We start from the raw sequence: 27,091 nt of genomic DNA, 5'->3' as shown, positions 1-27,091 counted from the left end.
CCGGTTACTCACTGGCAGGTATTGAACGATGCCTCAATATAGAGCCATCTCTGCAATACTCTTAGAGCGGCTGGAAGCAATTGCGATCGCTTCCAGCACTCCTTTTCACTGAGCACGTGCTAGGTACGTCCGCGGTCGTGAAGGGCCATGTTTTGTAGGACGTACCTAGCACGTCCTTGGTCCTTAAGGGTTTAAATAAAACAAAATTTAAAAATCTGATTTAAACCCCCCTACTTAGGGCTAGATTACAAGTGGTGCACTATTGTTAGCATGGGTTGCAATTACCAATATCGCCACCGTGCTAACATGGACTCGTATTACAAGTTGAAATTAAACACATTTGCGCAAGTGCAAACTATATTCGAGTATGTCGGGTTTGCGCAAGTGAAGACCTAGAGTAAAGTCTAAGGATTAAAAAAAAAAAAAAAATTTGTACCAAATACAGCACATGCACATTATAATAAATTGTTGCACTCATATATACACTGTCTGATAATAATTATTCATATAAATAATGAAACAAACATTTTATAATATAGTAGTAGAGAGTCTGCAAATTACAAAACAGACACATTATATAATACATTTTACTCATTTAAAAGTTATACTTTTTGGACACTAATCATTCAATGTCTTTAGTCACAAAATCTATCAAGAAAGAAAGAAAATAGCATAAGATTCAGTGTTTGATAGAGAGGATAAATACTTTTTACATTTTTTAAATGAATTTAGGAGTCTGCTTTTGATATTATACAAGGTGTCCTGCTGTTGCATCCTGAGTATCTTGTTTGAGAAGCACCTCTGGATTAAAAGAAGGTGCACACATATTACTTTGATGTTATTGGCTTGAGGCCAAGCTGCAGTTGTGTACTTGACAACCTTCACAAAGCATTTGCTCTTCTGATAAAGACATTGCTCCAGACACAGATTTCATTTGAAGATGAAGAGACCAGTACTGTATCACAATGCTTTCATGAGGGTGAATTGAGTGGCACTATGCTTGTACTGTGATATTATGATTTTTTCAGTGTCATTTTCTGATTGTAGCATGGGACAGATAGGTACCATAATGTTTTATTGGAAGTAGGATGAGAGTTGTTTAAATAAGTGATTTCAAGTCTAATTCTGGAATAGGATTTTAAAATGATAGTCTCCAATAACAACCAAACTCAATGGGAACCTTAAAGTGAGGGCAATTAAATTAAAGCTGCATACTTGCGAATTTATCACAAACAATGTGCTATCAAAATAGATTCTATCACTTTTAAAACTGTTTCCTATAAGTTTCTGCTTTCTTGTTTCAGCTTTTGCCATGTCTGCTTCTCCGGCCCTACTGATCAGGCTGGTGGCCTCTGCTTACTCTGCGGCAGAAAAAGCTGCAATCATTGTCAGGAATGTAATGAGCGGTGGCGATTTGGGAATAGTGGAAAAGGTACTTTTATGTTTTATATGGAGAATGTGTTACCTTTTTAGTATTTGGTGAGAATCATTCACATTGCCAAGATTTGTGCTTTTTAATTACTAAACTGTATTCTGTTGTGTACCATGATATTTCTTATATTAATAACTTTGCTGATATGCAGGGCCGAGTTCTTTTTAAAGTGCCATAAAACATTTTGAGTTGTGTGCATATTATAGAAGGGGAAAAAAGTGGGGGGAAAAGCTTATAAGTATTTAAATAAAATTTAAAAAAAACAACCTGCCAAATTACTTACACTTTAGTATTGCCAAATGTAGCCTGCTCCACCCCCCTTATCTGTTTCATACTCCATACCTTGTGATGTCATGTAACAATAGTGTGCACATGAGGATAATTTCTTACGCAGGCAAGAGGGGTTGAGGAGGGACAGCCCTGCTTTCTAATACCTACTGAAAAAAATGATGTATTTATTTTTTTGTAAAAAGTATATGGAAACATATTTGTATACACTTATATATGACAATTTCTAATGCACAACAATAAAAAATGAATATGAATGTAATATATATATATATATATATATATATATATATATATATATATATGTGTGTGTGTGTTAAAACAAACTGTTTTGTAGGTATGCTTTGTCTGCATTATATATTTAGAAACTTATTTTAGTTCATACTGTTTTATGTCCCTTTAGGCAATTGCCTAGGGTTTATTTCTTATGGCGCCTCCCTGGTTGGTTAAGTACTCAAACTGTGCAATACTTTCCCTAATATTTTACATTTTGAATTCTATTTACTTGAGTTCCAGGTACAGCTTTAGCTATATTTTTTATTTATTTAAACAATGTATGCCACATATTGAAAGTAAATTATTCGTGTGCATGTTTAAACAAATCTGTTCCCCAGTATATATTAGTGGAATAAAAAAAATGTTGTATATAACTTCCCTTTCATGGAATTCAGTAAGAAGACATTGGCCTCTAGTTATCAATGTCTGTCGGACCTGATCCGACAGTGCGGATCAAGTCCGACAGACATCGCTGAATACGCTCGCCGTATTCAGCATTGCACCAGCAGCTTACAAGAGCTGCTGATGCAAAGCCACCCCCTGCAGACTCGCAGCCAATCGGCCACCAGTAGGGGGTGTCAATCAACCCGATCGTACTCGATCGGGTTGAATTCCGGCAATGTCTGTCCGTCTGCTCAGAGCAGGCGGACAGGTTATGGAGCAGCGGTCTTTGTGACCGCTGCTTCATAACTGCTGTTTTCGGAGCTTGATACATATGCCCCATTGTGTTTATGTGCTATACAAACTAATATTTTTGCTTGATACTCCTATTTCTCGGCTTTTTTAAACCACATAATTTGCCAGATTACCTTAATCTGGGAGGTGATATTGGTATCAGAAAGAAATAGCAGTTTAATAACGCCTAGAGCAAAATTATGACCTTTCTATATAAATGAGCTTTATTATCAATGTATGAGAGAGCTGCTCCTATCCGGAGTTGTTTGACAGGAGAATACTCAGACACACGCTTCTTCTATATTTACAGTGCCATACATCAGTAACCGTGTACCTGCCAATATAACCAGTGTAATGCTCTCTAAATAATTAGCAATACTGTTCTGTTTTCATTTTATGAAAGTTCTGTAGTGAAGCACATATTAAAAATGGTGTGCAGCTACACTATATTATTATTATTGGGGGGGGGGTTTTCTTAAGAAACAACAAGAAAGATTTATCATTGAGTAGTGATTATAGGAAGATAAGTTGTTACTAAATTTATTGCTACTTTTCATATTGCTAAAGTGGTGCTGGAGAAATGAGAAGTTATTCTTCTAAGCCAATATACTACAGCATGACATTTCCATGCAAAACATTTTCATGAATATGCTCTATAACATAAGAGTGTTCTCTAAATTTTTATTAAAGGGACATTCCACTCAAAATGTAAATGCACATAGATGAATTACATGTTTGAATAGGAACGTATAAGCAAAAATGCTTCTAGTAAAAGTTATCACTGTTTTACTGTTAACATTTTTCTCTGCACGTGCATGTGAAACATAACTAGATATTGTCACTGCACCCACATTTAAATACTGCAGCTGCTCAGATAATCAGTGGGGCGTGTATCATTTCAGCAGTTAACAAATTGAGTCATTATTGGATGGTACAAGCACCTTAGGCTCTCTAAGCAAGTGCTTAGTTTAAAATGCTGGTGCACAGTGCATACTTAAATACACTTTTGAAAGAGCTATAGCTTTTATTAGAAGCATTTTTGCTAATGCATCTACAGTATATTACACAATTGCTTCTGTTAAATACTGAAATGCACCCATGTGGTTTCCAATTTTGGCTGGAATATCCCTTTTAAGTCCAGTCAAGAATCTGTATTCCACATCTTGATGTACTGTGACACATTAAGGGGGTGGCTACTTGCTGTGTTGCCTGAGGCATAATGGCAAAAATAAAACCTAGGCACTTAAAGGGACAGTCAAGTCCAAAAATAAACTTTCAATTTTAAACAACTTTATAATTTATAATTTACTTTCTTTCTAATGACACGGTGAGTCCACGGATCATCATAATTACTGTTGGGAATATCACTCCTGACCAGCAGGAGGAGGCAAAGAGCACCACAGCAAAGCTGTTAAATACCACTCCCTTACCCACAATCATTCTCTTTGCTTGTATCAGTTGCAAGGAGGGGTAAAGTTAGGTGTCTGATTCTTCAATCAAGAGTTTGTTATTTTTAAAGCAGAGAAGGTTTGCTCTGATCTTTTTATGGGGTATAACCGTAGTCCACGTCAGTCTCTTCAGTAGAGCAGTGGTGGCTTTTAAGCATTTGGGAACTTGTGGGGTATAATCACCTCTGTGCCTCACAAGTAGTTTATTGCTGCCCTTTTTTGTAAGCCTGAGTAGGTTTACTCAGTCTTTTTTCTGTTCCACAGGTCTATGTGAGGGAAGATGCCTTTCAAACCTTGTGAGCTGCCTTGCTGCCGAGCAGTCTATCTAGTTTTTATTTCTTTCATGTAATTGGCAAGAGTCCATGAGCTAGTGACATATGGGATATACAATCCTACCAGGAGGGGCAAAGTTTCCCAAACCTCAAAATGCCTATAAATACACCCCTCACCACACCCACAATTCAGTTTTACAAACTTTGGCTCCTATGGAGGTGGTGAAGTAAGTTTTGTGCTAAGATTTCTACGTTGATATGCGCTTTTCAGCATTGTTGAAGCCCGATTCCTCAGAGTACAGTGAATGTCAGAGGGACGTGAAGGGAGTATCACTTATTTGAATACGATGATTTCCCTAACGGGGGTCTTTTTCATAGGTTCTCTGTTATCGGTCGTAGAGATTTATCTCCTACCTCCCTTTTCAGATATACTTTCAATTTACCATTACCTCTACTAATAACTGTTTTAGTACTGGTTTGGCTATCTGCTATATGTGGATGGGTGTCTTTTGGTAAGTATGTTTTTTATTACTTAAGACACCTCAGCTATGGTTTGGCACTTTATGCATTTATATAAAGTTCTAAATATATGTATTGTACTTATATTTGCCATGAGTCAGGTTCATGTATTTCCTTCAGCAGACTGTCAGTTTCATATTTGGGGAATTTAAACATTTTAAGAAATGTATTTCTTACCTGGGGTTTAGTCTTTTTTTCAATTGACTACTTCTTGCTATTGCGGGTATTAGGCCTGCGGGTGTGTCAAATGCTAAACTTTATTGCGTTATTCTTGGCACGAAATTATTTTTGGCACGGAAAAAGACGTTTATGACGCAACTTCGTCATTTCTGGTGCCATACGTGACGCTGAGACCTTTCACACGGCGGCGTCATTAGTGACGCGAGTGTGTAATTTTTTTTCATTATTTCAATACCCCATTGATGTTTGCCTCTTGCTTTTTTCTCTATCAGAGGCCTATGCTTTTGCATTTTTTTCCCATTCCTGAAACTGTCATATAAGGAAATAGATCATTTTGCTTTATATGTTGTTTTTTCTCTTACATTGAGCAAGATGTCCCAATCTGATCCTGCCTCAGAAGTTTCTGCTGGAACATTGCTGCCTGACATCGGTTCTACCAAAGCTAAGTGCATTTGTTGTAAAAGTTTAGAAATTATTCCACCAAATGTCATTTGTAAAAGTTGTCATGATAAACTTTTACATGCAGATAGTGTTTCCATCAGTAATAGTACATTGCCAGTTGTAGTTCCTTCAACTTCTAATCTACATGATATACCTGTAAATTTTAAAGAATTTGTTTCTGATTCTATTCTGAAGGCTTTGTCTGCATTTCCACCTTCTAATAAACGTAAAAGGTCTTTTTAAAACTTCTCATTTAGCTGATGAAATTTTACATGACCAGCAACATAATAATTTATCCTCTTCTGATGAGGATCTATCTGATTCAGAAGATCCTTCCTCAGACATTGACACTGACAAATCTGCTTATTTATTTAAAATAGAGTATATGCGTTCTTTATTAAAAGAAGTGTTAATTACTTTGGATATTGAGGTAACCAGTCCTATTGACGTTCAGTCTAATAAACGTTTAAATAATAAACGTTTAAATGCTGTTTTTAAACCTCCTGTGGTTTCCCCAGGGGTTTTTCCTATTCCTGAGGCTATTTCTGATATGATTTCTAGGGAATTGAATAAGCCAAGTACTTCTTTTATTCCTTCTTCAAGGTTTAAAAAATTGTATCCTTTACCAGCAAAATCTATAGAGTTTTGGGAAAAAAATCCTCAAAGTTGATGGGGCTATTTCTACTCTTGCTAAACGTACCACTATTCCTATGGAAGATAGTACTTCCTTTAAGGATCCTTTAGATAGGAAGCTTGAATCCTATCTAAGGAAGGCCTATTTATATTCAGGTCATCTTCTCAGACCTGATATTTCTTTGGCTGATGTTGCGGCTGCCTCAACTTTTTGGTTGGAGAATTTAGCGCAACGAGAATTGGATCCTGACATATCTAGCATTACTCACTTACTGCAACATGCTAATAATTTTATTTGTGATGCCATTTTTGATATCAAAATTGATGTTAGATCCATGTCTTTAGCTGTATTAGCTAGAAGAGCTTTGTGGCTTAAATCTTGGAATGCTGATATGACATCTAAATCTAGATTACTATCTCTTTCTTTCCAAGGTAATAATTTATTTGGTTCTCAGTTGGATTCTATTATTTCAACTATCACTGGAGGAAAAGGAGTTTTTTTTGCCTCAGGATAAAAAACATAAGGGTAAATCTAAGGCTTCTAACCGTTTTTGTTCCTTTCGTCAGAATAAGGAACAAAAACTCAATCCTCCTCCCAAGGAATCTGCTTCCAGTTGGAAGCCTTCCTCAAATTGGAATAAATCCAAGCCATTTAGGAAATCAAAGTCTGCCCCTAAGTCCGCATGAAGGTGTGGCCCTCATTCCAGCTCAGCTGGTAGGGGGCAGATTAAGGTTTTTCAAGGATTTTTGGATAAAATCTGTCCAAAATCATTGGATTCAGAGCATTGTCTCTCAAGGGTATCGAATAGGATTCAAAGTAAGACCTCCTGTGAGAAGATTCTCTCACGCATCCCTGTAAATCCAGTAAAAGCTCAGGCTTTTCTGAAGTGTGTTTCAGACCTGGAGTCTTCAGGGGTAATCATGCCAGTTCCTCCTCAGGATCAAGGTTTGGGGTTTTATTCAAATCTATTCATTGTACCAAAGAAAGAAAATTTGTTCAGACCAGTTTTGGATCTGAAAATTTTGAATCGTTATGTAAGAGTACCAACTTTCAAGATGGTGACTATAAGGACTATTCTGCCTTTTGTTCAGCAAGGACATTATATGTCCCAATAGACTTGCAGGATGCATACCTTCATATTCCGATTCATCCAGAACACTATCAGTTCCTGAGATTCTCTTTTCTAGACAAGCATTACCAATTTGTTGCTCTTCCATTTGGCCTAGCAACAGCTCCAATAATCTTTTCAAAGGTTCTGGGTGCCCTACTATCTGTAATCAGAGAACAAGGTATTGCGGTGTTTCCTTATTTGGACGATATCTTGGTACTAGCTCAGTCTTTACATACTGCAGAATCTCACACAAATCAACTAGCGTTGTTTCTTGGGAAACATGGTTGGAGGATCAATTTACCAAAAAGTTTCTTGATTCCTCAGACAAGGGTCACCTTTTTAGGTTTCCAGATAGATTCAGTGTCCATGACTCTGTCTCTAACAGACAAGAGACATTTAAAATTGGTCGCAGCATGCCGGCACCTTCAGTCTCAGTCATTCCATTCAGTGGCTATGTGCATGGGAGTTTTAGGTCTCATGACTGCAGCATCGGACGCGATCCCCTTTGCTCGTTTTCACATGAGACCTCTACAGCTTTGCATGCTGAATCAATGGTGCAGGGATTATACAAAGATATCACAATTAATATCCTTGAATCCCAATGTACGACACTCTCTGACATGGTGGATAGATCACCATCGTTTGGTTCAAGGGGCCTCTTTTGTTCGGCCAACCTGGACTGTGATCTCAACAGATGCGAGTCTTTCAGGTTGGGGAGCTGTTTGGGGATCTCTGACAGCACAAGGGGTTTGGAAATCTCAAGAGGCGAGATTACCAATAAATATTTTAGAACTCCGTGCAATTCTCGGGGCTCTTCAGTTTTGGCCTCTGCTAAAGAGAGAACCGTTCATTTGTTTTCAGACAGACAATATCACAACTGTGGCTTATGTCAATCATCAAGGTGGGACTCACAGTCCCCAAGCTATGAAAGAAGTATCTCGGATACTTGCTTGGGCGGAATACAGCTCCTGTCCAATCTCTGCGGTGCATATCCCAGGTGTAGACAATTGGGAGGCGGATTATCTCAGTCGCCAGACTTTACATCCAGGGGAGTGGTCTCTCCATCCAGATGTGTTTTCTCAGATTGTTCAGATGTGGGGTCTTCCAGAGAGAGATCTCATGGCCTCTCATCTAAACAAGAAACTTCCCAGATACCTGTCCAGGGATGTTCAGGCGGAAGCAGTGGATGCACTGACACTTCCTTGGTGTTATCATCCTGCTTACATCTTCCCGCCTCTAGTTCTCCTTCCAAGAGTGATCTCCAAAATCATCATGGAACAGTCTTTTGTGTTGCTGGTGGCTCCAGCATGGCCACACAGGTTTTGGTATGCGGATCTGGTGCGGATGTCCAGTTGCCCGCCTTGGTCACTTCCGTTACGCCCGGACCTACTATCTCAAGGTCCGTTTTTTCCATCAGGATTTCAAATCATTAAATTTGAAGGTGTGGAAATTGAACGCTTAGTTCTAAGTCATAGAGGTTTCTCTGACTCAGTGATTAATACTATGTTACAAGCTCGTAAATCTGTCTCTAGAAAGGTTTATTATAGAGTTTGGAAGACTTACATTACATGGTGTTCTTCTTATAAATTCTCCTGGCATTCTTTTAGAATTACTAGAATTTTACTGTTCCTTCAGGATGGTTTGGATAAGGGTTTGTCTGCAAGTTCCTTGAAAGGACAAATCTCCGCTCTTTCTGTTTTATTTCACAGAAAGATTGCTATACTTCCTGATATTCACTGTTTTGTACAGGCTTTAGCTCGTATTAAGCCTGTCATTAAATCAATTTCTCCTCCTTGGAGTCTTAATTTGGTTCTGAAGGCGTTACAGGCTCCTCCATTTGAGCCTATGCATTCTTTGGACATTAAACTACTTTCTTGGAAAGTGTTGTTCCTTTTATCTATCTCTTCTGCTAGAAGAGTTTCTGAGCTATCTGCTCTTTCTTGTGAGTCTCCTTTTCTGATTTTTTCATCAGGATAAGGCAGTTTTGCGGACTTCTTTTCAATTTTTACCTAAGGTTGTGAATTCTAACAACATTAGTAGAGAAATTGATGTCCTAATCCTAAGAATTCTTTGGAGAGATCCTTACATTCTTTGGATGTGGTAAGAGCTTTGAAATATTATGTGGAAGCCACTAAAGATTTCAGGAAGACTTCCAGTCTATTTTGTTTTATTTTCTGGTTCTAGGAAAGGTCAGAAGGCTTCTGCTAGTTCCTTGGCTTCTTGGTTGAAACGTTTGATTCATCAAGCTTATTTGGAGTCGGTTCAGGCCCCGCCTCAGAGAATTACAGCTCATTCTACTAGATCAGTCTCCACTTCGTGGGCTTTTAAGAATGAAGCTTCAGTTGATCAGATTTGCAAAGCGGCGACTTGGTCCTCTTTGCATACATTTACTAAATTCTACCGTTTTTATGTATTTGCTTCTTCGGAAGCAGTTTTTGGTAGAAAAGTTCTTCAGGCAGCTGTTTCAGTTTGATTCTTCTGCTTTTGATTTAATTTTTTTTTCTTTCAAAGATGAAATAAACTTATTTTTGTTTTGGGTTGTGGATTATTTTTTTCAGAGGAATATGGCTGTTTTTATTTCTCTTGTTAAGTGTATCCAGTCCACGGATCATCCATTACTTGTGGGATATTCTCCTTCCCAACAGGAAGTTGCAAGAGGATCACCCACAGCAGAGCTGCTATATAGCTCCTCCCCTCACTGCCATATCCAGTCATTCTCTTGCAACTCTCAACTAAGATGGAGGTCGTAAGAGGACTGTGGTGTTTTATACTTAGTTTATTTCTTCAATCAAAAGTTTGTTATTTTTAAATGGTAAATTTGTATTTTTGAAAATCGTGTCCCAGATGGAACCAGATATTTCAAAAGACCTTGGCGCTGCAAAACATTGCAGCTGAAACTAGTGATTGGATAAACCGTGACAATAGTCAAATGTTTAAAATATGAAACCTTTGGCCTCAGTAATGAGATAACTTGTTTTAAAAGAATACAATGTGAATTTATTTATACAATATTAAACATAAATTAAAAAAGCTGATCAGCAAAAGAGCAATAAAATAATTGTAGCAATTAAATAGTAAGAATGTAACAATCAAACTAACTTGACACAATATAGCAACACACAATATGGCACTATAGCAAATGTCAGTGTAGCATCAAAAATAACAAAACAACCCTGGAGCTGATATGCGAAACAAATGTTGAAGATCCGGAATAAGAGTGAGCAGTCGAGATCCCCAGCTGATTCCTTGAGAAGCAGAGTGAGGCTGGAACGACAAACGGATCCAAATCATACACAAGCAGAAAACCAAACAAAAGGTGTTCACTTTTACTTACACCGTGTCTTGGTTGCTGCTGCGCCGATGGGTCCCTTTTAGCAAGCTGTAGCAGAGCCGGATAAGCCTTTGGAACAATACCGGATTTTTCAAAGATACTCCGCTAAAAGTTGCAGTTAACACAGAAGCCGGTCTGTGTAGGTAATGTTACGTCAGGTGGCGTGGAGTGGGAGGAGCAACGCGTTTCAGCCCGGTCAGGGCCTTTGTCAAGCTCCAGAAAGGTGTAATACAGGGCTTTTTAAACCTGTATTAGCTGTGCTCAATGAGCACAGCTAATACAGGTTTAAAAAGCCCTGTATTACACCTTTCTGGAGCTTGACAAAGGCCCTGACCGGGCTGAAACGCGTTGCTCCTCCCACTCCACGCCACCTGACGTAACATTACCTACACAGACCGGCTTCTGTGTTAACTGCAACTTTTAGCGGAGTATCTTTGAAAAATCCGGTATTGTTCCAAAGGCTTATCCGGCTCTGCTACAGCTTGCTAAAAGGGACCCATCGGCGCAGCAGCAACCAAGACACGGTGTAAGTAAAAGTGAACACCTTTTGTTTGGTTTTCTGCTTGTGTATGATTTGGATCCGTTTGTCGTTCCAGCCTCACTCTGCTTCTCAAGGAATCAACTGGGGATCTCGACTGCTCACTCTTATTCCGGATCTTCAACATTTGTTTCGCATATCAGCTCCAGGGTTGTTTTGTTATTTTTGATGCTACACTGACATTTGCTATAGTGCCATATTGTGTGTTGCTATATTGTGTCAAGTTAGTTTGATTGTTACATTCTTACTATTTAATTGCTACAATTATTTTATTGCTCTTTTGCTGATCATCTTTTTTAATTTATGTTTAATATTGTATAAATAAATTCACATTGTATTCTTTTAAAACAAGTTATCTCATTACTGAGGCCAAAGGTTTCATATTTTAAACATTTGACTATTGTCACGGTTTATCCAATCACTAGTTTCAGCTGCAATGTTTTGCAGCGCCAAGGTCTTTTGAAATATCTGGTTCCATCTGGGACACGATTTTCAAAAATACAAATTTTCTGTTTTTGGTTGTGGAGATAGGGGTCTCCATTTTTTCCCTTGGTCTATTGGTGCCTTTTCCTTAGCGCAGGGTAACTTTTTTCTTTATTTTGTACTATTTTTAAATGGTACCAGAGTGTACTGTTTATCTCAGGCAGTATTTAGAAGAAGAATCTGCCTGCGTTTTCTATGATCTTAGCAGAAGTAACTAAGATCCTTTTCTGTTCTCACATATTCTGAGGAGTGAGGTAACTTCAGAGGGGGAATAGCGTGCAGGTTTTCCTGTAATAAGGTATGTGCAGTTAAAATTTCTAGGGATGGAATTTGCTAGAAAATGCTGCTGATGCCGAAGTAATGTAAGTAAAGCCTTAAATGCAGTGATAGCGACTGGTATCAGGCTTATTAATAGAGATACATACTCTTATAAAAGTGTATTTTAAAACGTTTGCTGGCATGTTTAATCGTTTTTTACATATGTTTGGTGATAAAACTTATTGGGGCCTAGTTTTTCCACATGGCTGGCTTAAATTTTGCCTAGAAACATTTCCCTGAGGCTTCCCACTGTTGTAATATGAGTGGGAGGGGCCTATTTTGGCGTTTTTTTTTGCACAGCAAAAATTACAGACACAGACATCCAGCTTCTTCCTGCATGATCCAGGACTTCTCTGAAGGGCTCAAAAGGCTTCAAAAGTCGTATTTAGGGAGGTAAAAAGCCACAGTAGAGCTGTGGCAGTTGTTGTGACTGTTTAAAAAACGTTTTTGTCATTTGTTGTTCCGTTTTTGTTATTAAGGGGTTAATCATCCATTTGCAAGTGGGTGCAATGCTCTGCTAACTTATTACATACACTGTAAAAATTTCGTTAGTGTAACTGCATTTTTTCACTGTTATTTCAAAATTTGGGAAAATGTGGGTTTTGTTTTTTATATTGCTTGTAAACTTGTTGTAAAGTGTTTTCCAAGATTGCTAGTCTGTTTAAACATGTCTGACACAGAGGAACCTACTTGTTCATTATGTTTGAAAGCCATGGTGGAGCCCCATAGGAGAATGTGTACTAAATGTATTGATTTCACCTTAAACAGTAAAGATCAGTCTTTATCTATAAAAGAATTATCACCAGAGGGTTCTGTCGAGGGGAAGTTATGCCGACTAACTCTCCCCACGTGTCAGACCCTTCGCCTCCCGCTCAGGGGACGCACGCTAATATGGCGCCAATTACATCAGGGACGCCCGTAGCGATTACCTTGCAGGACATGGCTGCAATCATGAATAATACCCTGTCAGAGGTATTATCTAGATTGCCTGAATTAAGAGGCAAGCGCGATAGCTCTGGGGTTAGGAGAGATACAGAGCACACAAATGCTGTTAGAGCCATGTCTTATACTGCGTCACAGTATGCAGAACATGAGGACGGAGAGCTTCAGTCTGTGGGTGACATCTCTGACTCGGGGAAACCTGATTCAGAGATTTCTAATTTTAAATTTAAGCTTGAGACCCTCCGTGTATTGCTTGGGGAGGTATTGGCTGCTCTGAATGACTGTAACACAGTTGCAATTCCAGAGAAATTGTGTAGGCTGGATAGATACTATGCGGTGCCGGTGTGTACTGACGTTTTTCCTATACCTAAAAGGCTTACAGAAATTATTAGCAAGGAGTGGGATAGACCCGGTGTGCCCTTTTCCCCACCTATATTTAGAAAAATGTTAACAATAGACGCCACTACACGGGACTTATGGCAGACGGTCCCTAAGGTGGAGGGAGCAGTTTCTACTTTAGCAAAGCGTACCACTATCCCGGTTGAGGACAGTTGTGCTTTTTCAGATCCAATGGATAAAAAATTGGAGGGTTACCTTAAGAAAATGTTTATTCAACAAGGTTTTATTTTACAGCCCCTTGCATGCATTGCGCCTGTCACTGCTGCGGCGGCATTCTGGTTTGAGGCCCTGGAAGAGGCCATCCAGACAGCTCCATTGAATGAAATTATTGACAAGCTTAGAACGCTTAAGCTAGCTAACTCATTTGTTTCTGATGCCATTGTTCATTTGACTAAACTAACGGCTAAGAATTCCGGATTCGCCATCCAGGCGCATAGGGCGCTATGGCTTAAATCCTGGTCAGCTGACGTGACTTCAAAGTCTAAATTACTCAACATTCCTTTCAAGGGGCAGACCTTATTCGGGCCTGGCTTGAAGGAAATTATTGCTGACATTACTGGAGGCAAGGGTCATACCCTTCCTCAGGACAGGGCCAAATCAAAGGCCAAACAGTCTAATTTTCGTGCCTTTCGAAATTTCAAGGCAGGAGCAGCATCAACTTCCTCCGCTCCAAAACAGGAAGGAACTGTTGCTCATTCCAGACAGGCCTGGAAGCCTAACTAGTCCTGGAACAAGGGCAAGCAGGCCAGAAAGCCTGCTGCTGCCCCCAAGACAGCATGAAGGAACGGCCCCCTATCCGGAAACGGATCTAGTGGGGGGCAGACTTTCTCTCTTCGCCCAGGCGTGGGCAAGAGATGTTCAGGATCCCTGGGCGTTGGAGATCATATCTCAGGGATATCTTCTGGACTTCAAAGCTTCTCCTCCACAAGGGAGATTTCATCTTTCAAGGTTATCAGCAAACCAGATAAAGAAAGAGGCATTCCTAAGCTGTGTGCAAGACCTCCTAGTAATGGGAGTTATCCATCCAGTTCCGCGGACGGAACAAGGACAGGGATTTTATTCAAATCTGTTTGTGGTTCCCAAGAAAGAGGGAACCTTCAGACCAATCTTGGACTTAAAAATCCTAAACAAATTTCTAAGAGTTCCATCATTCAAAATGGAAACTATTCGAACCATCCTTCCCATGATCCAAGAGGGTCAGTACATGACCACAGTGGACTTAAAGGATGCCTACCTTCACATACCGATTCACAAGGATCATTATCGGTACCTAAGATTTGCTTTCCTAGACAGGCATTACCAGTTTGTAGCTCTTCCCTTCGGATTAGCTACGGCTCCAAGAATCTTTACAAAAGTTCTGGGCTCACTTCTGGCGGTACTAAGACCGTGAGGCATAGCGGTGACTCCGTACCTAGACGACATTCTGATACAAGCGTCAAGTTTTCAAACTGCCAAGTCTCATACAGAGATAGTTCTGGCATTTCTGAGGTCGCATGGGTGGAAGGTGAACGTGGAAAAGAGTTCTCTATCACCACTCACAAGAGTCTCCTTCCTAGGGACTCTTATAGATTCTGTAGAGATGAAAATTTACCTGACGGAGTCCAGATTATCAAAACTTCTAAATGCTTGCCGTGTCCTTCATTCCATTCCACGCCCGTCAGTGGCTCAGTGCATGGAAGTAATCGGCTTAATGGTAGCTGCAATGGACATAGTGCCATTTGCGCGCCTGCATCTCAGACCGCTGCAATTATGCATGCTAAGTCAGTGGAATGGGGATTACTCAGATTTGTCCCCTCTACTAAATCTGGATCAAGAGACCAGAGATTCTCTTCTCTGGTGGCTTTCTCGGGTCCATCTGTCCAAGGGTATGACCTTTCGCAGGCCAGATTGGATGATTGTAACAACAGATGCCAGCCTTCTAGGTTGGGGCGTGGTCTGGAACTCCCTGAAGGCTCAGGGATCGTGGACTCAGGAGGAGAAACTCCTCCCAATAAATATTCTGTAGTTAAGAGCAATATTCAAGGCTCTTCTAGCTTGGCCTCAGTTAGCAACACTGAGGTTCATCAGATTTCAGTCGGACAAAATCACGACTGTGGCTTACATCAACCATCAAGGGGGAACCAGGAGTTCCCTAGCGATGTTAGAAGTTTCAAAGATAATTCGCTGGGCAGAGTCTCACTCTTGCCACCTGTCAGCGATCCACATCCCAGGCATAGAGAACTGGGAGGCGGATTTTCTAAGTCATCAGACTTTTCATCCGGGGGAGTGGGAACGCCATCCGGAGGTGTTTGCTCAACTGGTCCATCGTTGGGGCAAACCAGAACTGGATCTCCATGGCGTCTCGCCAGAACGCCAAGCTTCCTTGTTACGGATCCAGGTCCAGGGACCCGGGAGCAACGCTGATAGATGCTCTAGCAGCTCCTTGGTTCTTCAACCTGGCCTATGTGTTTCCACCGTTTCCTCTGCTCCCTCGACTGATTGCCAAAATCAAACAGGAGAGAGCATCAGTGATTCTGATAGCGCCTGCGTGGCCACGCAGGACCTGGTATGCAGACCTAGTGGACATGTCATCTCTTCCACCATGGACTCTGCCTCTGAGGCAGGACCTTCTAATACAAGGTCCTTTCAATCATCCAAATCTAATTTCTCTGAGACTGACTGCATGGAGATTGAACGCTTGATTTTATCAAGGCGTGGCTTCTCCGAGTCAGTCATTGATACCTTAATACAGGCTCGGAAGCCTGTCACCAGGAAAATCTACCATAAGATATGGCGTAAATATCTTTATTGGTGTGAATCCAAGAGTTACTCATGGAGTAAGGTTAGGATTCCTAGGATGTTGTCCTTTCTCCAAGAGGGTTTGGACAAAGGCTTATCAGCTAGTTCTTTAAAAGGATAGATCTCTGCTCTGTCCTTTTGCACAAGCGTCTGGCAGAAGTTCCAGACGTCCAGGCATTTTGTCAGGCTTTGGTTAGGGTTAAGCCTGTGTTTAAAACTGTTGCTCCCCCGTGGAGCTTAAACTTGGTTCTTAAAGTTCTTCAGGGAGTTCCGTTTGAACCCCTTCATTCCATTGATATTAAACTTTTATCTTGGAAAGTTCTGTTTTTGATGGCTATTTCCTCGGCTCGAAGAGTCTCTGAGTTATCTGCCTTACATTGTGATTCTCCTTATCTGATTTTTCATTCAGACACGGTAGTTCTGCGTACCAAACCTGGGTTTTTACCTAAGGTGGTTTCTAACAGGAATATCAATCAAGAGATTGTTGTTCCATCATTTTGTCCTAATCCTTCTTCAAAGAAGGAACGTCTTTTGCATAATCTGGACGTAGTCCGTGTCTTGAAATTTTACTTACAGGCTACTAAAGGTTTTCGTCAAACATCTGCCCTGTTTGTTGTTTACTCTGGACAGAGGAGAGGTCAAAAAGCTTCGGCAACCTCTCTCTCCTTTTGGCTTCGGAGCATAGTACGCTTAGCCTATGAGACTGCTGGACAGCAGCCCCCTGAAAGGATTACAGCTCATTCTACTAGAGCTGTGGCTTCCACCTGGGCCTTTAAAAATGAGGCCTCTGTTGAACAGATTTGCAAGGCTGCGACTTGTTCTTCGCTCCACACCTTTTCAAAATTTTACAAATTTGACACTTTTGCTTCTTCGGAGGCTGTTTTTGGGAGAAAGGTTCTACAGGCAGTGGTTCCTGCCTTGTCCCTCCCATCATCCGTGTACTTTAGCTTTGGTATTGGTATCCCACAAGTAATGGATGATCCGTGGACTGGATACACTTAACAAGAGAAAACATAATTTATGCTTACCTGATAAATTTATTTCTCTTGTAGTGTATCCAGTCCACGGCCCGCCCTGTCCTTTTAAGGCAGGTCTAAATTTTAATTAAACTACAGTCACCACTGCACCCTATGGTTTCTCCTTTCTTGTCTTGTTTCGGTCGAATGACTGGATATGGCAGTGAGGGGAGGAGCTATATAGCAGCTCTGCTGTGGGTGATCCTCTTGCAACTTCCTGTTGGGAAGGAGAATATCCCACAAGTAATGGATGATCCGTGGACTGGATACACTACAAGAGAAATAAATTTATCAGGTAAGCATAAATTATGTTTTTTATTCCCTCCCTCTCTAGTGACTCTTGAGTGGAAGACTCCACATCTTGGGTATTGATATCCCATATGTCACTAGCTCATGGACTCTTGCCAATTACATGAAAGAAAACATAATTTATGTAAGAACTTACCTGATAAATTCATTTCTTTCATATTGGCAAGAGTCCATGAGGCCCACCCTTTTTATGGTGGTTATGATTTTTTATATAAAGCACAATTATTTCCAAATTTCCTTTGTTGATTCTTTCTACTCCTTTCTTTATCACCCCACTGCTTCGCTATTTGTTAAACTGAATTGTGGGTGTGGTGAGGGGTGTATTTATATGCATTTTGAGGTTTGGGAAACTTTGCCCCTCCTGGTAGGATTGTATATCCCATATGTCACTAGCTCATGGACTCTTGCCAATATGAAAGAAATGAATTTATCAGGTAAGTTCTTACATAAATTATGTTTTTCTGATGGAGACAAAGTCTGGCACTGATTTAATTTATTTGGGACTTTGTTCCTGCTTGTGTGCAGGTTTTTTTTTTGGCAGTTAGTGGGACACTGAGAGGATTGATTTTATTTGTGGGATCCTGTTCATTGTTTAAAGGGACACTGTAACCAAAATTTTTCTTTCGCGATTCAGATTGAGCATGAAATTTTAAGCAACTTTCTAATTTACTCCTATTATCAAATTTTCTTCATTCTCTTGGTATCTTTATTTGAAATGCAAGAATGTAAGTTTAGATGCCGGCCCATTTTTGGTGAACAACCTGGGTTGTCCTTGCTGATTGGTGGATAAATTCATCCACCAAAAAAAAAGTGCTGTCCAGAGTACTGAAACCAAAAAAAAGCTTAGATGCCTTCTTTTTCAAATAATGATAGCAAGAGAACGAAGAAAAATTGAAAATAGGAGTAAATTAGAAAGTTGCTTAAAATTTCATGCTCAATCTGAATCACGAAAGAAAAATTTTAGTTACAGTGTCCCTTTAAGTAAAGAGGTGGTTCCGATTTTTATGTTTGCTACGTTCTCCCAGTGGCTGTTTCTCAGTTAAGTGAGTGTAATGCTGGTTGGGAGATTGTGTAGGTACGCCCATGATGGGCGGGGCTTGTTTTGCGCAGTTGTGCTTTTACTCTGTGTTCTTCTGGGTATCGGAAGGGTGAGGATCTTCTCTGTGTGGTTGCGGTCTGTGTGAGCGGTCGCGTATCTGAGAGGGGGTTGGGTCCGGATCATAAATGATCATTTTTTTTTTTGTCCTCCGGTATCTAGGAGGCCAGGTAAGTGCCTCAGCAAGGCTTGCTGAGGTGTAGAGGTGCTTGGTTGATTTGGAGCTGTTTTCTTTTGCAGTAATTTATTGTTACTTTATTTCTTAAAGAGACAGTAATGTTTTATTTATTTTAAAAGAAAAAAGTGCTTATATCTGAATAAGAATATTTTTGTTATTTGTTTCATTGTGGGGAAATATGGACCAAGAGGCCCTGCAAGCTGTGACTTGTTCATTATGTTTTGATGCAAATGTGGAACCACCAATCCCTTTTTGTTCCTCATGTATTGAGAGAACAATGCATTACAGGGATAGGCTTTTTGAATCTGAGCCATCATTATCTAAGGCGGATGTTGTTCAGGGATCTCCTTTGCAGGATATGGCTACCCATATATCTTCTGCAGTATCTGAGGCTTTGTCTGCTTTTCCTGTGTTGCAGGGGAATCGCAAAAGGAAGTGTAAGGTTTCTGACTCTGTTGCAGTTAGGTCAAGTGTTTCTTCCCATAGGTCTAAGGAGGAAGATACTTCTGTGGCGTCTGAGGGTGAAATTTCAGATTCTGACAGTGTAATTCCTTCTTCTGATTCTGAGGTTGTTTCATGTTTAAGCCTGAGCACCTCCGTTTGTTACTCAAGGAGGTTTTGGCTACCTTGGATGACTCTGACACGATGGTGATAGTTACTCCTAAGAGGTCTAGTAAGCTTAATAAGTTTTTTGAAGTTCCTTCCATGGTGGAAGTTTTTCCTGTTCCAGATCGTGTTTGAGAGATTATTGCACGGGAATGGGAGAAGCCTGGGATTCCTTTTTCCCCTTCTCCAATTTTTAGGAAGATGTTTCCTATTGCTGATTCTATCAAGGAATCTTGGAGCGATTTCCTCCTTGGCTAAGAGAACCACTATTCCTATTGAGGATAGTTGTTCTTTTAAGGATCCTATAGATAAGAAGTTGGAGGCTTTGCTTAAAAGTATGTATGTTCACCAGGGGTTCCAATGGCAGCCTGCTGTGCATTTTGCTACTGTTACCAGTGTGGCAGCATATTGGTTTGATGCATTGTCTGATTCTATTCAGCAGGATACTCCCCTTGAGGAGATTCAGGATAGAATAAAGGCTCTGAAGTTGGCCAATACCTTTATTGCGGATGCTTCTTTACAGGTCATTAAATTTGGAGCAAAGATTTCTGACTTTACTGTTCTGGCGCGCAAAGCTTTATGGTTGAAGTCCTGGTCTGCGGATGTGTCCTCTAAATCTAAGGTTTTGTCCTTTCCTTACAAGGGTAAGACCTTGTTTGGGCCGGGTTTGGCTGAGATTATTTCTGATATTACGGGAGGGAAGGGGAAATCTCTCCTTCAGGATAAGAGAAGTAAACAGAAGGCTCGTCAGAGTAATTTTCGTTCCTTTCGTAACCTCTCTGGTAGATCTTCCTCTTCCTCCTCCAAGCAGGAACAGTCTAAGCCCTCTTGGAAGCCCAATCGGCCTTGGAACAAGGGGAAGCAATCTAAAAAGCCTGTTACTGACTCAAAGTCAGCATGAAGGGTCGGCCCCTGATCTGGGAGCGGATCTTGTAGGGGGCAGACTTTCCTTTTTCGCTCAAGCCTGGGTTTGGGATGTTGCAGATCCCTGGGTGGCAGATATTGTGTCCCAGGGATACAGTCTAGAGTTCAAGACTTGTCCTCCCATGGGCAGGTTTCTTCTCTACAGGTTATCTGTAGACCAGATAAAAAGAGAGACATTCTGTACGTTGTGTGTCCGACATGGGAGTGATTGTTCCGGTTCAGGGTCTGGGATTTTTTTCCAATCTGTTCGTCGTTTCCAAAAAGGAGGGAACTTTCAGACCAATTTTAGATCTCAAGAGCGTAAACAAGTTTCTCAGAGTTCCGTCTTTCAAGATGGAAACTATTCATTTCATTCTTCCTTTGGTTCAGGAAGGTCAATATATGACAACAGTAGATCTGAAGGATGCGTATCTGCATATTCCCATCCACAGGGACCATCACAAGTTTCTGAGGTTTGCTTTCCTAGACAGGCGCTTTCAGTTTGTGGCTCTTCCATTCAGTCTTGGAACAGCTCCAAGAGTTTTTTCAAAGGTTCTGGGAGCATTGCTGGAGGTGCTCCAATTGCAGGGGATTGCGGTGGCGCCGTATCTGGACGACATTCTTGTTCAGGCTACATCTTTTCAACAAGCAAGCTCTCACACAGAGTTGTTGTTGTCTTTTCTGCGCTCCCACGGTTGGAAGGTGAATTTAGGAAAAAGTTCCTTGATTCCGGCTGCAAAGGTGGTATTCTTGGGAACTTTTATAGATTATCTAGAGATTAAATTTTTTTGACAGAAGCAAGAAGAATAAAAGTCTTCAATTCGTGTCTTGCTCTTCAGTCCTCTCCTCGGCCGTCAGTAGCCCAGTGTATGGAGGTTATTGGTCTCATGGTCTCAGTCATGGACATCATAGCGTTTGCTCGGTTCCATCTCAGACCTCTACAGTTATGCATGCTCAGACAATGGAACGGGGATTATGTGGATCTATCTCCAAAGATTGTTCTAGATCAGGCGGCAAGAGATTCCCTTCCGTGGTGGTTGTCTCAGGGTCTTCTATCTCAGGGAACCTGTTTTCGCAGACCTGCCTGGGTGATCGTGACCACGGATGCCAGTCTGTTGGGTTGGGAAACTGTCTGAGGTTCGTTAAAGGCTCAAGGTCTATGGACCCAGGAGGAGTTGGTTCTTCCCATAAATATCCTAGAGCTGAGGGCAATCTTCAATGCTCTTCTGGCCTTCGTTAGCTTCAGCCCAGTTGATCAGGTTTCAGTCGGACAACATAACGTCAGTGGCTTACATCAATCATTAGGGAGGAACTCGGAGTTCCTTGGCCATGACAGAGGTAGCCATGATTATTCAGTGGGCGGAGACCCACAACTGCTGTCTATCTACGATTCACATCCCAGGGGTGGACAATTGGGAAGCGGAATTTCTGAGCAGACAGACTTTTCATCCGGGTGAGTGGGAGCTTCATCTGGAGGCGTTTTCCAGCTTGATTCTCAGATGGGGGCAGCCGGGGTTGGATCTCATGGCATCTCGTCAGAATGCCAAACTCCTGAGATATGGATCGAGGTCAAGGGATCCTCAGGCTGTACTGATAGATGCTCTGGCAGTTCCTTGGATGTTCAGTCTGGCATACATGTTTCCTCCATTTGCTCTTCTTCCTCGGGTCATTGCTCGGATCAGACAAGAGAGGGCGTTGATAATTCTCATTGCACCGGCGTGACCTCGCAGAATCTGGTATGCAGATCTGGTGGAGATGTCATCTTTTTTCCATTGTGGAGTTTTCCATTAAGGAAGGACCTTCTGCTTCAGGGGCCCTTCCTTCATCCAAATCTAATTTCTCTGAAGCTGACTGCTTGGAGATTGAACACTTGACTCTATCCAAGCGTGGTTTTTCTGAGTCGATTTTTTGAGACTTTGATCCAGGAGCGTAAGCCTCTGACTAGAAGGATTTATTATAAGATATGGCATAAGTATCTGTATTGGTGTGAATCCAGGGGCTACTCTTGAAGTAGAGTTCGGATTCCTAGGATTTTGTCCTGCACCTTTATATTACTTCCTTTCTCCCTTCCTTTCTCCCTTCCCTTTGGTCGAATGACTGGGGTTGTGGGTAAGGGAGTGGTATTTAACAGCTTTGCTGTGGTGCTCTTTGCCTCCTCCTGCTGGTCAGGAGTGATATTCCCAACAGTAATTATGATGATCCATGGACTCACCGTGTCAAGAAATAAATACATTTATCAGGTAAGCATAAAATTTTGTTTTTATCACCAATTTTTCTTTGTTCTCTTGGTATTCTTAGTTGAAAGCTAAATCTAGGAGGTTCATATGCTAATTTCTTAGATCTTGAAGGCTGCCTTTGCATTTGACAGTTTTTCACCACTAGAGGGCGTTAGTTCATGTGTTTCATATAGATAACATTGAGCTCATACACGTGAATTTACTGAGGAGTGAGCACTGATTGGCTAAAATGCAAGTCTGTCAAAAAAACTGAAATAAGGGGGCAGTCTGCAGAGGCTTAGATACAAGGTAATCACAGAGGTAAAACGTGTTTTATTATAGCTGTGTTGGTTATGCCTTTAATGCTATTCTGTTTAGAATTTCTGTTGTACTAGGTGTATCGGTGTTTAGATTTAACATGATCATATATGTCTTTTAGACTGGAGCTAATGACCTACAGACTAAAGCTGATCGTCTGGTGCAGCAAAGTATATGCGCATCTCTGGCCAGAAAATTCCCTAAGTTAACCATAATCGGAGAAGAGGTGAGAATTTTATAGTTGGTACAGACAAACTGTTTTTATTTCATTACTGCCATGGCTGCAGTTGTGTGTGTTACTGTTAGTTCTTCAACAGAAAGCAAATTTATAGTATACACGTTCTAAGCAATGGACAAAAAGTATACATTTTATTTAACCAATTAATCTCAGGCATATAAAACACATTTTGTAAACAAAAAGAGTAAAAAAAGGCGCTTCCTTGTGCGTATCAATCTTGTATATGATGTATTAAACAAAGCTTCTCACAGATACCAGGGTACTCACAAATGTGGCAGAACTCCCTTGTGCTGATAGGAGCCAGCTGGGGTATTGCAGTGCCCAAATGCTGCTGGATATCGTCTGCTCCTTCCCAACCAACTCAAGCTTATAGCTGGAAGTCCCAGTTCAGGCAAAATAAGCAGACAGGAGGTTGTAAAAGGTTAAAAATGTAATCTCCATCAAAACCTATTAAAAAGTACAATACGCAAAAAGGAAAAAGGAGGCGCTTTTTTTGTTTGTTTTTGTTTAGATTATGTTCGGGCTTGGTGGAGTTTGACAAATGAAAAGAGCTGCACTATGAGACAAATCTATGTACTATTGTGTGAACTCTTCTGAATATATTAAAGGGACACTAAACCCACATTTTTCTTTAATGATTCAGATAGAGCATGAGATTTAAATCAATTTCTAATTTACTCCCATTATCAATTTTTCTTCGTTCTCTTGCTATCTTTATTTGAAAAAGAAGGCATCTAAGCTTTTTTATTGGTTGAGGACTCTGGACAGCACTTTTTTATTGGTGGATGAATTCATCCACTAATCGGCAAGAACAACCCAGGTTGTTCACAAAAAATGGGCCGGCATCTAAACTTACATTCTTGCATTACAAATAAAGATACCAAGAGAATGAAGAATATTTGATAATAGGAGTAAACTAGAAAGTTGCTTAAAATTTCATGCTCTATCTGAATCACAAAATAAAAAAATTGGGTTCAGTGTCCCTTTAATGATTCATTTGTGAGTTCTCCCTTTTTTAAATAGTGAAAACTTGTTTATTAAAGGGCCACTGTAAGTAAATATTTTCTATGCCTGTTACTAACTACCCCAAATACGCTTTTTATCAATAGCATTTCATTAACATATCTCTACCGTATATCAGAAATCTTGTCTGCAAATTTAATTGTTTTCCAAACCCACTCCGTGGGTATCCTTTGCTCTGTACCAATCCGTTTACAATACCTAGGTTTCAAAATGGCGCTTTAAACACAAAGTTATTGGTTTAAGTATTTTGAACATGCAGTGCTGAAAATAGTGGGCAGGATAACGTGACATCATCGGCGAATAAAAGATAACTTTTAGAACGTTATGAAACTTCGTTTTGGAGAAAATATAGGTCAGTAGGTTTTAATTAATGTTTATTAACTTTAATATGTTAGTTGTTTAGCTTAAAAATTATAACAGAAAGTAATCCTTTAATATTAAAGGGACACTGAACCCACATTTTTTCTTTCGTGATTCATATAGAGCATGCAATTTTAAGCAACTTTCTAATTTACTCCTATTATCAAATTTTCTTCATTCTCTTAGTATCTTTATTTGAAAAGCAACAATGTAAGTTTAGATGCCGGCCCATTTTTGGTGAACAACCTGGGTTGTCCTTGCTGATTGGACAGTACCAATAAACAAGTGCTGGGCATGGTGCTGAACCAAAAATTGTCTGGCTCCTTAGCTTAGATGCCTTTTTCAAATAAAGATAGCAAGAGAACGAAGAAAAATTGATAATAGAAGTAAATTAGAAGATTGCTTAAAATTGCATGCTCTATCTGAATCGCAAAAGGAAAAAAAATTGGTCTTAGTGTCCCTTTAAATCTTCTACAGATTAATAGTACTGGTTTTTTTTGTTTTTTTTTTAAATCTGCCAAAAGTGCAATATATTCCCAGATTAGTCTTGTGAAGCTTACATTCCAGCAGAGATGCAGGTCAGACTGTCACTGTACTGTACTATATATGCTTAATATGAAAGAAAATTATCTTGCCTAAAAATTTGAAGTAAAAGCTGTTTTAAATTTAATTTAAAATGAATACAGCAGTATCAGTTGCTTACTTTATACTAATCTCAGTGGCATTGTTGAATTTCGTGCTACCGCTCATTGGCTTATAGGTACTCAGCATTAGCACAAAGTGCCCATCAGCCAATGAGCATTAACCAGGCAGGCAGTGCCTTTATGATTCTGAGCCAGAAAGTGATCAAAAACTAATTAATAGATTGTATTTAAAGGCTTAGGAAACACAACAATTTTCTTTTGTGATTCAGACAAAGCAAACGTTTCCAATTGACATCTACTATCAAATTTGATTTATTTACATGGTGTTCTGTATTAAAGAGATACCTAGGTAGGTTTCTGGAGCTTTACAGTGCTGCCATCTAGTGCTCTTGCAAATGGATAACATTCTTGTAAAACTGCTGCCATATAGGGCTTCAGACATGTGCACACTACTGGTAAAAACAAATGTTAAATCAAAGAAAACATAAAAAGAAACAGATTATGTAAAAAACAGCAAATAACTTACTTGTTTTCTTGCAAAATGAGCACATTCTCAGTGTGCTAAGAGAACGGACATATTGGCAACTTAGATATCATTCTGATTTATCTGTGCATGAGCAAATCTGACTCCCTGTTCACCTAGTCTATTCACTTTATAGTAAACATCTCATGTTGGGCTAGACGTTTTATGACATCAGGCAAGGTAAACCTTGCTGCAGAGGCCCCAGCCTCCTTTTAGGCTGTGACAGGAAGTAATGGACACTGCACAAATGTAGTGTAATAAATAAATAAAAAGTAAAATCCATTTAAAATAATGAATAATACATATTGCAATGATTTCTAAGTATAACTAACTACTTAGTACTTGTTTATTACAACAATGAAACAGACTGTTTAACATCCCTTTAAGGCCCTGCTTGCCAACAAAAGATAGCAAGAGAACCAAGCAAATTTGATAATTGAAATAAAAAGAATGTTGTTTAAATTGCATGCTCTATCTAAATCCTGAAAGAAAATGTTGGGTTTCTTATCCCTTTAAAGGGAATTTCAGACAATAAATAAATAAATATATATATATATATATATATATATATATATATATATATATATATATATATATATATATATATATATATATATATTTTTTTTATTTTTTTATTTTTTTTTTTTGTCTGTTCATATGCCCCCCTTCATTTCCTCTTTTAGCTGGGCTGTGATGTATAGAGCAGTCACAAGCACGCTCTACATAGGCTTTCTAAGGGCTTTAAAGGGGCTGGACTTAAAGAGTGTCATATGACACACACGTTGATTGGATTTTCACTGGAATCATCATAATAAAAAAAAGTTAATCCAAGTGGGCCGTCATAATATTGCAATAGAAGCATTACTATATGCACTAATTTTAATACTTTCACAGATTGATTAAAAACAAAAAAGGTACTTTTTTTAGTGACATATATTAAATATATGGTATTTAGTTAGTTAAGGTTTACCATTACTTTAATGTATCTTTCTGTTTTCTACTGTTGATGCACTTCTGAGGTATTCAGAACTAATCACGTGTATTCGCACAGGAGCTACCTTCTGAGGAAGTAGAAGAGGGCCTGCTTGAACTGGGCCAGTCTGAGGAAATACTCAAGTACACGTGCCCAACACAGTACACTGGCATCAAGGAGGAAGAGGTAAAAAAAATACACTAAAAATAAATGTCACCTCTTATTTTCATACCTTTAGAGAGGTGATAGTAATTGCTTTGCTCAGAATTTTTACATTTTCAAACCCTTTTATGGCAGAGAATTGTGCAATTCACTGCAGAACCTCAATGAGACTCATAGGGTAAACAATACTCTATGGGCAAAATGCAATTTTTATTCTTATAAACTGCTCCTCTTTTGGAGGAACAAGAGTCCAATGTTAGATCGGCAACCGAGCAATAACCTCCTTGGTAATGGTGCACCTCTTTTGGGGGAGTCATTGGTCTTTTAATCAACAGTTCCCCAGTCTGCTCTATCCAGATAAGTGTGCCTCTTTTTAAAGGTTAACTAATAACAGTAAATCTGACTTTCTCACAAATGCCTCCAGTGCCCTCCACTATATATAGGAGAAAGAGAGAGCGAGA

The 27,091-nt window shown here is 39.8% G+C and overlaps 1 protein-coding gene across 3 annotated transcripts in view; it reads left to right on the top strand.

Moving 5' to 3' along the window:
• Positions 1–27,091, top strand: part of BPNT1 (3'(2'), 5'-bisphosphate nucleotidase 1) — a 170,658-nt gene that overhangs the window by 13,734 nt on the left and 129,833 nt on the right. For all 3 annotated transcript variants that reach the window (XR_008402128.1, XM_053712511.1, XM_053712512.1), the window contains exons 2-4: positions 1,305–1,432; positions 22,829–22,933; positions 26,547–26,654. Coding sequence is in view for 2 of the 3 variants with exons in the window: in XM_053712511.1 (XP_053568486.1) it covers positions 1,305–1,432; positions 22,829–22,933; positions 26,547–26,654 (341 nt within the window). In the remaining variant the exon portion in view is untranslated. The remainder of the gene's footprint in view (positions 1–1,304; positions 1,433–22,828; positions 22,934–26,546; positions 26,655–27,091) is intronic.

Source organism: Bombina bombina, chromosome 4 (assembly GCF_027579735.1).
Source record: "Bombina bombina isolate aBomBom1 chromosome 4, aBomBom1.pri, whole genome shotgun sequence".
Taxonomy (NCBI): Eukaryota; Metazoa; Chordata; class Amphibia; order Anura; family Bombinatoridae; genus Bombina; species Bombina bombina.
This window is presented reverse-complemented; position numbering and strand designations above follow the sequence as displayed.